The sequence below is a fragment of the Osmerus eperlanus genome, chromosome 7, assembly GCF_963692335.1.
Source record: "Osmerus eperlanus chromosome 7, fOsmEpe2.1, whole genome shotgun sequence".
In the NCBI taxonomy this organism is placed as follows: domain Eukaryota; kingdom Metazoa; phylum Chordata; class Actinopteri; order Osmeriformes; family Osmeridae; genus Osmerus; species Osmerus eperlanus.
The window spans coordinates 17,737,361-17,750,839 of NC_085024.1; the positions used below are offsets into that span (position 1 = coordinate 17,737,361).

Below are 13,479 nucleotides of genomic sequence, written 5' to 3' on the forward strand. Positions count from 1 at the left end.
GGTGATCAGCAACAGATAAAATGGGATTGTGATACAAACTTGGTGAGATTAACATTGTGGAGAGACTCTTTCCTCCTTATCCTGCTTCTAGAGGTACTAGAGATCCAGATTCAAAACCTCGCCAGCCCCTGTCCTTTGACTGATGAAGGGGATACAGCAAGGCACTTTGAAACCATGAAAATATGTGGTATAAAGCCAAAATATGGGAGGCTGAAAGGAATTTAAGGGTTTGTTGAAACTCGTGCACATGTACAATAGGCAAACTCTACCCGAGAAAAGGTCATAGGTACCCATTGGTGGGTATTTTTCCTTGGCTAAGTGTCCGGAAGAGGGGAAATGACTGAATGATTCGGCAACTGTGTGCCACTGCATGAGAATAGCAAGATGTTTATATTCCTATGGCTATTCAGAGAAAAAAAGATATGATGCACTCCCTAAATGTCCTTTTATTATTTCCCTTAACATTATTATTTTCCCTCCAAAAAACATTAATTAAGATACCAACATACAATACACGTGAAATCCATGTCCATTGTGTAAGGAATTGCTAATTTGGCCATGTGCTTGAGTGAAACTGAATCAATGTGTGCCACGCCTAAATATCCAACTTAATTCTTTTATCTTCAGGTTGAAGATAAAAAGCAGTCTACATATGCAGTATGTAGACTGCAGTATGCTTAACAATACCATAATATTTGTTAACTTTTCAAAAAATACCATCTTTCATTGTTGGCTGCACAGTAGCAACATAACAAGAGACAATGGAATATTCCAGCCTATTTTGTGGAATCTTTTGAGTATAAGAAAATGTATAGCTCCAAATGGCACAGCATAAACCTGGCACTATCATTTTTGGGTTGTTTGCACATGGTTATTAACCTCCTTTAGTGTCGGGCCAAACATTGTCGCGACCCAGATGACCCTTGCCCGTCTCTGGGCAAGCACCATCTCCTGGTCCATTCAGACAAATCAATGAGCGCACAGCCCCCAGGCACAGCTCCCCATTGATCAGGGACAGAGATAGCATTATCATTCAGTGTAGAAGAGCTTCAACATGTGCCTGTTACTACTGGGGATAAGATGGCAAGAAGATATGAGATAGACCCCCCCCACCACCACCCCCTCTCTACCAGTCTGCCGTCTCACAGCTACCTTTTATCGTGTGTATGTAGCCCGAGAAAAACACATAACAGTACTCTAGAAAATACAAATAATTATTGTAAATAGGTGTGAGAGATGCAAATAAACACTTGCAGAACTGGAGAGAGGATGGGAAAATGGATCATGGAAAATACACAAATAAAACATAACAGGCCATGTAAAGCCACAGGGACAAAATAATAATATTGCAGACAAATGAGAGAAAAATAATTTTGAGGAAAAAAAGAAAGATTAAATATTAAAGATTGAGAGAGCAGGAGAATGAAGAGACAGTGTGGAAGAAAGAGATAATTTAAGGGGTGGAAGAGAAATACAGTGAGAGAAAGAGAGGAGAGAAATGATTTGTGGCATCTACTGTGTGCTAACGTTACAGGAATGGCCCTCCAGGGCAGCATGAAAAGCCTCTTGATTGCTAGGAGTGGTAACAAGAGCTCCCAGCTCCTTGCCCTGATAGATTTATTTACATTTCAGCGTCACGACCAGACTGAAAAAAAAATAGAATACGCAGAGAGGGAGGGCATCAATATTTGCTGGAGTGATTATACTTCTTTACCCACCCCCAGCTCTTTGTTCACAATGACTTAATGCTCTTTATGGCTCTAAGATATGTTCTCATGCCCCATTGTATGGAGCACCTGTCTATCATTGGCTGTTTATAAAGGACTTAGCAAATAGAGGAAATTATATTGGTCCATCCTGTGAAATGGATTAATGTTCTTATTGGACTTTTTAAGATGGACTGATGCTGTGGTGATCTGCCTTTGTCTGTTTTGGGGAAAGGGGTTTTCTGTCTGTCAAGATAGTCTCTCTCATGTTCAACGACTGTCCTTTATTCTGGCAAGCAGGAAATATCGGCTACCTGGTTACAGAACCACAAACTACACTGCATCGCAGTAATACCTTTTCATGCTCTATTCACCCGCCCACAGCACATAAACAGCACTTTGAATTGACATGTCCTGCTAGAAGTAAGCAATTCTGATTCTTATGAATTCTCTGAATTCTTATTCATCCTTTTCTTACTGTCATGGCATCATTGGAACTATTGGTTTGAACAGGGTTTGTGTGAACACACCCAGCAATCCCAAGGCCGGCAGCACACAGCCTTCTGTCCTAAGTGGAAGGGGAGTGGCCTGAGCAGCAAGACCCCCCATTTAGGATAGTGGGCTATTTAGCCTGACAACCATTAAATATGAATTAAAAACCACACAGGCCTCTTTGCCTTCCGAAATGTCATTACACATCTTTATGGCGGCAGTTGTTGAATAAGCAGTTTGCAGGACTCCCCAGGGGTGGAGCCCGAGGATGGAGTGGAGAGGATGAAGAGAGGGATGGAGAGAGGGATGGAGAGAGGGATGGAGAGAGGGATGGAGAGAGGGATGGAGAGAGGGATGGAGAGAGGGATGGAGAGAGGGATGGAGAGAGGGAACCGCCTGAAGAATAACCAACAGACAGGCCCGCTAGATAGGTGGAGGCCTAATAGCTGCTGAAATGGAATCTACATTAGAGGCTCTAACTGAGTGGAACACTTCAGGGGCCAGGCCCCGAGAGGAGGAAAATAACAGCCTCAGCTTGAGTAGGTGCTTCAGTTTCTCCATAACAGACTGCAAAGAGACAGGGAGATAAACATGTGAGTGTAGGAGGGACAACCGGGTTTCTTTGTCAATTCAAAGAAATCTATATGGTTTCTTAAGGTATACAAGATCTTTGGAGTAACTTCAAATTTTTCAGTTTAGTACAGGCTGCAATGTGCAGGATAGTGGCACTAACTTCAGGCTGTAATTAGTCTACATGATATAGGCTTCCTACAGCTGCCTTGTCATTATGACAAAGGGAAATTAAATTAGGGTAATCCACAAATGCACAGAAATTCATTAAACAAGAGAGCACTCCAACTTTTCAAGGAGGAAATGAATGAGCTTTTTTTCCCCCATTTCATGTTATATTGTTGTTTCTTGTCACTCAAAGACCTTTTGCACTGTCAACTACTTGCAAAGTGCACCTGTCTATTCTATCCTTACAAAAGAGCAATCTTTTACAGTAAAAGCTCCATTGTCACCCCCAAGTGGACTACTGCTGTTTTTAAGACCACTCTCTAATTTGCTTCCATTTTACAGCTGAACCTACCTTTTTATACAAAGCTTTCATGCTATGTTCATCTACTTCGCCTGTATTGGAGTAATTTGGGAATCATTAACATAAGATTTTTGGTCACAGTCAATAGTAGCCCAAATTTCGAAGCAATATTTTAGTCTGAGTGACAATTAATTGGATGCATCCTTGTTTGGGAAATGGCCACAGATAAAGTGTAGTTATTGAAACAGATAATTAAACCGATAATGTATATTTAATCTACACATTAGAGTGATTAATCTAATATGGAGAACAAGAACACTTTACATTAAGATGACATTCTACTTTGTAACTACACAGCAATAAATACACTAAAAACATTATAATGTAGGTATTGTACATAGAAATGGGTATATAATTAAAATGGTAAGTGTTAGTGGTATAGGTTATATATTTTTTTTAAGAAGACAAGGTGTGGGAGAGTAAGGGTATGTTGTGGATGTTGTGTTACCAAAGCCAGATCAATGTTCTCCCATACCAAGTTTCACTTGTGTAATAACCGTTATGTTAGTAACCGTTAAGTATGTCTAGGCTAAATAACAGTTCCTATGTAACTACAATTCTGTAACTATAGGTATTGCTAAGTAGTTACATGGTATTTAATGTAACCTTAATGTAAAGTTTTGCCCAATATTAAATGGAATTGATTTGTAGTTGACTAGTATCAAGCTGTTTGTAACGCACAAACAGTTACTGAGACATAGGATCCAGGCACAACATTATTTTGATGTACCAACTGCTACAGTAAGGCACACAGCATCACTTGCTCTTTCCCTTCTCTTCATCAATCTATTTTTTTGTGGTCTTTCTTTCCTTTTAGTCCACTTAACGGCCTTTGGTTTCCAAGGAGGCCATTGTATTTCCTCCATTGCCTAGCAACCATCACCAAGGCCAGCACTCCATTGTTGCGGAGGCTGAGCACCTGAATTGCATGCTGCCTGTTTTTACTTTTCAAAATTGTACTGTAATTTCGCAAACTGGTGTTTCAGCATTAGAGAGATGGAGTTTAGAAAATCTGTGAGGGTTTGGCAATTTGGGTGGGTATGCTTATTTATCCATTGGTTTGCATGTTGATGTTTCTTACACTACATTTGTTTAGGCTATTTACCTACAAAATTATGCAAGCAGTGATGAGTGTTTTGTCCACATGAGATAGCCTGACATGAAATGCAAACAAAGATCTAGGATTTATTAGACAAGGCTCAAGCGTACACTAGGACTAATTGGAGAGACTAGGTAGAGTATAATATTGTATGCATCAAGGAAACAACTGTTTTCAGGTAACATACACCGAAGAGGTACAGTGAAATATTGACTATCAGGGTATCTTTGTGTATGTGTGTGTTTGCATGTCTGTGTGTTTGTGTATGTGGTGTGTGCGTGCGTGTGAAAGAGAGGGACAGCGAGAAAGGAAAGGACAAAGTTTAATAATATAATAAGAATGTATAGTAAAAGCATTGCTGAATAATTATGCTGCTTATTAATATGCTTTACAGACTTCTAGTCTGAGCAATCAGGGAATATGCTGTATTGTTAAAAATATATATTTTTAAAGCAACTAAACACTTATTCTACTGTTAGGTCGATAGAGATGGACTTTTATGTTGAAAGAATTCCAGGCAAGATTTTTTGTGACGTCATTTTTACACAATTTCCTTGAATAGCACCTGTGAGCATGGGGGTTGTCTGTCTGTCAGTTCTGAGTAAAAACATAGCCCAACCATGCAGGCAAAAACATATCCATCATCATTCTTCACTGACCACGGAGACTGACTGTGTCCATACTCCCTAGAGACAGACTTTGACTATTATTTCTCTCTTTAATACAGGGCATTTGGATCTCTAGATGTTGGATTGGCCCTTCTTCTTTTAGCCCCCACCGCAGCACAGCGTATTTTATCAATTATGTTTCTTATTTCCTTCTCTTTTATATATTTTTTATAGATTTAATATCAATATAAATGTAAGCATGTTAAATGCTTTTCAGGCCATTCATAATAGGCAATACTTTATTTTTGTCTAAGACAAAAACACCTTTTTTCCTTCTGAATTCAAGCCTTTTCCAGACAACCCCAGCTGTCTTAATTCTCAAAGTGGTGAGTACCAAGACATTGCTAACAGTCTTTTTTATTACATTTGCCTATTTGAGTGTGCATTACAGCTAATCTGAATCTTTCTGAGTAATTACAATTCTTAATTAACATGTTTAATGTATTTTCCCTCATGCAAGGTCATACCTATTGTTAGATTGATTGTCTGATTCATCTGACATCAAATATGACTTTAAATGTATATTTCTACTGACGTTATGCTTGTATGGCAAACAAAGCATTTCCCCCCCAGACATATACACAAATGGTTAACAATTACACACAAACAGATATGCACCCACACACTCACACATATACTATCCTCGATCCTAAAAATAAATAGAAAGGGATGTCCTGGAGTGAGTTCAGTGAAATAGCTTGGGGGTTAGAAGAAGGAATGATGATGGTTATGTATATAGGTAATTTTATATATCTCATTGTATTTCATTCATGCTGTTATGTTCTTCAGTAGATGTTATTTTGTCTATGTATATGGTATTGTTTGAAACTAAAGTTAGTCTAAATTAGTTTATGGTACTACTAGAAGAAAACAACCAATCAAAAAATATATATATCTTATCTTTTCTATATAGAAGAGTGTGTTTTTCTTGTAGGAACTAAGGAAACAATCCGAATACCAAATTCCCAGCATTCCCAGTTCATGTACAGTCTCAGGTATGGTAGAACCTATTTTGCAATTGAAGCACATAAAAGGTTCTCAAACTAAAAGTCATCTAGTTGCTAAAAAGCTTTTCACCATAAACAGGTATCTTATTTGATAATGTTTAAGTTCATTGCATGTGCTATACCAGTCCAAAAAAAGGCCATTAATCCTCAGATGCCAAAAAACTTTTCTTTTATTAAAGTTCTTTGTCTGCAAACAAAAATTATAATGCAAAACACATTGAAAATGTACTGAACGAACAAGCTCAATTTAATTCACTGCATCTCCCACATAAAGTGTGGACCCTCATAAACCAAGTTAATCTCCGGGTATTCTCTTTATCTAGACACCTACCAACCTGGCACAAACCCTGTGATGTGCCAAACTTGGAGATACAGATTGTGCCCAGATACCTCTGATATCTGCTGCTTATCTAGCCTCACTGTTGGTCCACATGGTCGTAGCCTCATTCCCTCGGCCTCGTCCTTCAGCTTACTGACACCGAGGATCTGACAAGGATCTGACAAGCTGCACATTAACTCACCATGGTCACCTGTAGATCTTTTTCCCCGTTTTCTGAAACTTTGCATTCCCTTAACATTGCCTGTCATGGGTGTTTCCAGACCAAGAAGAGCAAATTAATATACTGGTCTTGTGATTGGCCCAGTGACAAATTGACTGGCTGGATTAAACATAACATCAAGGCTATTTGGAATACTCATTGCCATGTTGTTCTGGGTTCGCATAAGATGTATTGCAATAACTCATTGGTTAAAAACAAACATTAAGGAGAGCAGTTGGGCTGACTTGATAAAAGTACGAACTACAGGATTTCAGGGCGATCAAAAGAACAAATTCTGTGTAAATTAACAACATTCTTGTGTGACTGTTTGATCAAATGCAGCAATGTCAAAGATGGACCCTTGATAATTTGCCAATTCTTCACTACCTTGAATACAAGGAGAAGGTCACTTGGAACTGACTGTTCCCTTTTAAAGCCCTCTGCCTTTCTGTTCAGAGGGTTGAGGGTTGTTGTGATGTATAGAGATAAGTCTGTAAAAGACTATCTCTAATATCTTGTGTGAACCCCCTTGAGGTGAAACTGTATGAATTAGACGAAACCAGCTCAAGGAGGCCACCTTGAGTACAGCTTGTAGCCTGGCAACATAAAAAGCAGGAGGAGAGGCAGCTGTTCATGGGGATAAATTCCTGGCATAAGGATACATATGTTCTACATGCAGACTAATTAGTCTTTGAATAAATCAAATAAGTGTGGTTACTACATTTTAAGAGGTTAAAAAGAAAGAGTAATAATACAGACACACGGGTATTGTATGGGTTAATTGCTGGTAATATTTGTGGGGCAAGCCGAGTTAATGTTCAGGTTGTAGAACATTATACAAGAAACATCTAATACTCTACCTATATGAAAAAGAATGGGTCTATGGCAGTGTGGAAGACTAGTGATTTTGTTGTTGTGTGTCAATATTTACAACAAGTCATTGTCTCCCTCACTGCTTTAAGACAAATTGCACCGGATTATGCCAGTAATAGCATATACTACAGTTCCTTAACTCAAGCTACCCTATTATGTTGAATCTATCTTGCATAGACTTTACAATGCTTTTTACCCTCTTACATGATGTGATGCAAAAATAGATCATTACTACATTGCAGTACATTGCATCTTTATGTCGTTTTGGATTATAAGAATATAATTTACCACCTATTTGGATTGGAACATCAATTTCGGTTGTTGATCGGTTCATCTTATTTCATGATAGATTCGCTCACCTAGCAAATTTTAAATAAATGTTAAAAGGTAATGAGAGTGTGTTCAAGACCACAGGGCTTTGGGGGGATGATGGTTTCCTTCTTCCCTTGCTTCAACTATATAAACCCCAGAACACAGATGAGCAAGGGGCAGTCCGCTTTAATTTTACAAAAAAAACTGAAATGACAAGCATTACTGGGCTAAATAATTTTTTATATATTGTATATTGTATATTGTAGTATAGTGTATGCAATTGATGATTTTTTTTTTTGAATGCATGTATGTCTATGGTTAGGATGATGTTATATTGAATGCAATTATATTACTGTATACCCTCTACAGTTTTGAGGTTGGATGCTCCTCTCAAGTCACGGCCGCCTAAATACACGATGCAGGTTTGTCAGCTATGTGGCCTCCTTCGAAACTGGAAACTTTGGCATCATCTTTGCAGTCACCTCTTCTGTCGTGAGTGCATGGACAAGATTATGGACAATGGCTTCTGAGACATTGAGGGGCTTGGATCAAGTCGTTGTCCCATGTGCAAATCAGGAGAACTCAAATTGTAACGTGACCAATGACCATTTCTGACTTGAATTGTTTCTATGTTGGTATATTGTACATTTGACATTTTTTCATAAATGTTCTGCATTTCTAGTTGTTTAACTGGTTAGAGCTGTCCTTGCCATTATTCAATTAATAAGTACATTAAAAAAAACAGGCAATCAATGAATCAATCAATCAACCAGGTGAATATGTCTCAGCAATATCATATTGTAAACAGACTGTCAGTTAAACTCTATACAATGCCAACCTACATTACATTATTAGACAACGTATGATGGAGAGAAGCAAGGGATAGAACCAGAGGACCAAAGGTCAGTGATGAAGCAGAACATTCACTTCAATAAGCACTTCAATAAGCACCTCCCATTCCAACCAGCAATCCATCTCATATGAATTTCATGCTTTGACCTTTACCCAGCAATAAAACACTTCACAACCACTGCAATAATACATTGAATGAATCTGAATGAATTTGTCATATGTTTGCATGAGCTATAGGCACACAATCACACACAAACTCAAAGACCACCTTTCAATGCTTTAATGGTGGAATTAAAGTATTCAAATGAGAAAGTAAAATGTAAGGACAAATATGAAACACGGATAAAAAGGGTGGGTGGTATCTTTCTCTCCTGGGTTTGGGAAGAAACAAGCTTGCTTAGTAGGTTTACTGAGGTTGGTAGCACAGGCTTGGTCTGGTCCAGAATGGCTTAATAGTCCCCAACAAGGGGCTTGAACTGACCCTGCAAGTTGCCAAGCAAAGGCTCACCCTGATCCAGCATGCTGCCAAGCAGAGGTAAGACCAGACCCTGCTCTGTGCAAAGTATAAGCAAGATCAGACTTCCCACAGTGTCAAGCAGAGACAAGAGCTTAGCCTCCATTTTGCAAACCTCCGCCATGAGCTGGGTTCTGCGTGAGGCCAAGTTGTCAACCAGGGCTTTGCGATCAACAAGGTATGTCCTATTTAACAATATTAAAGAATGCGGAGAGAAGGTCAAACTAGTGTTCCTATTTGTTCGTGTGCTCGTTGTTAATGCTGTGCATGGGCGCAGCTAAGAATTTTGGTCAGTTTTTGTATTCGACACATTATCATTTCAAGCGTTTTTGGGGCCATGGGTGTCAGTCACACTTTTCCCTACATTTTGACAACCCTGATGCATCCACATGTTTACATGTTTTCAGAGAGTATGATGAATCAAAGAGCTTATTTTTTTTAATTCAATATGTTTTTATAATGCTTTCTTCAGTCTCTATGGTAAATACTCTGTGGCTATTGTATCAACATCTCAACTCAATGACATCCTGTTGTTGATATATTAACAAATGTGGAATACAAAATAATTTGGTTGCTTTTAATTGCATGAAATCTAACAATGGGCAACGGCCAACAACACAACAACAAAGGTGGCAACAAGAGAGAATTGCATGGCTGTCGATGGGCAAGATGCACCTTGGTGGCAGTGGATACATTCAACAACACTGGTACTGTTTTACCGTTTGTAGTGTGTAAAACTTCAAGATGCAGTGGGAACCTGCACACAATTACAATAAATTCTACATTATTTCAACACATTGTAGAAAATGTCAATATTTTTTAGGGGCAGAAGGTGGCACTAATGCACCAACGAGCTGGATGCGAATCGCCGTAATAAAAGAAGAAGAAGACAACTTCCCTCCCGGAAATGTGACTGCCTGTGTATGCTTTCTGGCTTTCCTTTCTCACGCACGCCGCACTTCTCTTTGCAAACACAGACATCATGGCGGACGTACTGGATCTTCATGAAGCGGGAGGCGAGGATTTTCCTATGGATGAGGATGGTGATTGTTCTATTTATTAAATTTTAGAGTGGTAGGATGTGGTATCTGCTATAAAAAAAAATACAAAATGAAAGATAAGTGGTTGATGGGCTTTTAATCACAAACTGTGTTAGTAATGTCGGAGGCGGTTTGACTCCAGCTACAGTACTGTAGCTATAAGCTACCCTCTGAAATGGGAATGATTAGCTACAAATAGGTCGAAGCTATGGTTGTTTATGTTTTTGCAATACTCGGTAATCGTCTGCAATATGAAGGAATATTTAAGGTGACCAAAACTGGTAACGTTACTTCAAACTTGTACATTCACTGTGCCGTTCCATTTTATGATGAGCAGGGCCTTGCGCGACGTAGTAACTCATCCGCTTGGCTAACGCTGTCGTTAGCTTCATTGCTAGTTTTGGCTAGTTGGCTTTCTATTTGTTTTGCCTCTAAAAGTAGGATCCATTGGTTTGGAAACCACGAGGTCAATTGCATTTTTATACTTTGTGTAATGTTTGTTAACTAAAGACCATCGGACTTCAACTTTTGCCCATCCAACATGTCCCTGTGTCCTTTTATACCTAATTTCATCTGGGGTGTTCTATTTCTTCCAGTACGAACTTGATGTTTGGCCTGTGTCGGACCTTTAATGACAAACGATTTTTAACGAAATGTACGTCCAACTAGTCATGTATAAGAACATTAGACAGTCAAGTGATCGGTTAATGCACATCTACGTGATGTATATATTTGCATTTCTTACACGTCTGCATGAACTGACTGGTGTTGGTCTTTTGTTCTACACAGAGAGCATCCACAAGTTGAAAGAGAAGGCAAAAAGAAGAAAGGGAAGAGGTTTTGGTTCAGGTGAGGTGTACATTGGTTATGTTAATGCTGGTACCCATTGTCTAGATGGATTGTCTCTGGATGTGATGTGCACAGCAGTCATTAACTTTTCTTCTTGCAGAGGAAGGAGCCCGGTCCAGAGTCAAAGAGGACTATGACACAGTAGAACAAGACGGCGATGAGCCCGGACCTCAGAGATGTATGTTCTTTTACTAACTTTACATTGCTGTGGGTTGCCACTGATACTTTTTGGCAACGATGGATATAGTTGCCCACCTTCATCTTTAAAAGAGAAACAATCCATGTAATCATCCCTAGCTGCCGACCACAATTTTTTGTTCCTTAAAAAGTGACATCATCCTCATTTAATGACTAACTTAATGTGTTCAAGTAAGTAGGGAAGGCTTTTCAAATCCTGTGCACCAACAAGTTTGTAAATCATACAGACATGGAGACAGTGGCAGTATCTGCACAGAACCTATTACAGAACAATGTGCATTTCCTTTTGTTTTTGAATGTGCTCAATTTGAGAATAATGCTTATGGAAGCTGTTCTTGTTTGTTTGTCCCTTAGCTGTGGAGGGTTGGATCCTGTTTGTGACAGGGGTCCACGAGGAGGCCACTGAGGAGGACATCCATGACAAGTTTGCAGAGTTTGGAGAGATCAAAAACCTTCATCTTAACCTTGACCGCAGAACAGGTTACCTTAAGGTCAGTGATGTGTCCATCTAGCTACATAGTAGGTATTTTTGGTGTAGAGATCACTTCATATGACCCTCCTGTCTCTTATTGAAGATGTTTCACAGTCAACATAACAGCAGAGGGGGGGGGGGGATTCACAAAGGCTGTAACCCTAGTACCTAGTCCGTACTCACAAAAAACACAGCGCACACCCACCCACACAATTAATATTTTCGTTTTGAATCACAGTTACCATGCAGAGGAGCTATTATGTGTTACAATCTTGTACCAAAGTATGAATGTTGTGGAATTTAGGCTTACAGCTCTGTGGACTGTCTGACCACTATTACTTTTCCTGGCATATGCTGAGAGATATTCAATAGGATGATTATGGTGCAACATGTTCGGCTGTCTTCAGTCATACCACAAGGTGGCAGCCCTAAACAGGCATGGCAGTGCTATTTCTGCTTCTTAGCTTGACACTTAACAGTAGAAGGAATACATGTTTGGTTATGTATTACAAGTGTGTATAAAAAATGTGATGGGATTACTTGACACTTTGACAACAGCCTTCTCCCTGGTATATTTCCTTAAGTATACAATGGAATAGTTGCAGTGAAGTCATTCAATTTGAATTTGTGTCGCTTGTATGAGTCAGTTTTGTTTTGTTTTTATTACAGGGTTATGCACTGGTGGAATATGAGACCTACAAGGAGGCCCAGGCAGCCATGGAAGGGTTAAATGCCCAGGACATGATGGGCCAACCAATCAGTGTTGACTGGGGCTTTGTCAGAGGGCCACCCAAGGGAAAGAGGAGGTGAGTCTTGTTATTCTAATGCTGGCCATACATTACCTTCTCGCATGCCAACTTTAAGATTTTGATGAAATCCTACATTTGTAAGAAAAAATCAGGGAATGTAGCACATAAGAGGTGCAAGGCATCTCACAGGTTACAACTGAAGTTTAAAAGTTCCCATACTCTTTTTTTGTATGACTGTCCAGTGTGAGTTAGAGCTACCTTACCCTCGCTCTCTATTCTTTTCTAGTTATGATCCTTTTGGTTGTATGCATGCACCCATAATTAATGTGCTAGTTTGGGTTTGACTGTCAACAAGTATACTAATACCTTAAGGAACAGCATTACCTCCAAGTGTATGCATATTATTTGTATTATTATTTTAACCATAATGAATGCTGATGAAACTGCTTCTTATTGTCATGCTAGGGGTGGTGGAAGGAGGCGCAGCAGAAGTCCAGACAGGAGACGGCGCTGATCTCAGATCATCTGTATGTTACCTCCAATTGGCAAAGGACATGCCTGTCACTTCCACAGGCAGTTTCAGATCACTCTCAGAAGAGTCCATTTTATTACTTTTGTTCTGTATTTACGTAATGTATCTCGCTAACAGCTGTATGGTGTCCATTTCTCAACAGCAAACATGTATGTAGCTTCATAGTAATGTACTTGAGGCCACCAAAAAGACAGCCATACAGCTCAGTGAAGCCCCCACCTTTTTTTGTTGTAATTGGAGGATTTTTCTTTTTTTTTATGAATTCCCTCAATGCTATTTGAGGGGTAATGTTCTTAGCAGCCTGCTACTGTTTTGTGTCGTTATACCAAGGCTATCACATGGGGAATTAAATACTTTTAAAATGATCAATGTGTGACTTATTTTTATATATTACATGTTGATATACTGTTCAGAAAGTGAGCGGCACGATGAGCAATGGTGACTAGAACAACTGCAAGTGACGTGAATGTTTACATCA

At 39.3% G+C, this 13,479-nt stretch overlaps 1 protein-coding gene across 1 annotated transcript; it reads left to right on the plus strand.

The window, feature by feature from the left end:
• Positions 1-10,046: 10,046 nt before the first annotated feature.
• rbm8a (RNA binding motif protein 8A) lies at positions 10,047-13,366 on the plus strand. The gene is made up of 6 exons (XM_062465427.1): positions 10,047-10,204; positions 10,991-11,050; positions 11,151-11,228; positions 11,603-11,739; positions 12,390-12,526; positions 12,935-13,366. The coding sequence occupies exons 1-6, from the start codon at positions 10,144-10,146 to the stop codon at positions 12,981-12,983; spliced, it is 522 nt and encodes a 173-aa protein (XP_062321411.1). The 5' UTR covers positions 10,047-10,143; the 3' UTR covers positions 12,984-13,366.
• Positions 13,367-13,479: the final 113 nt, after the last annotated feature.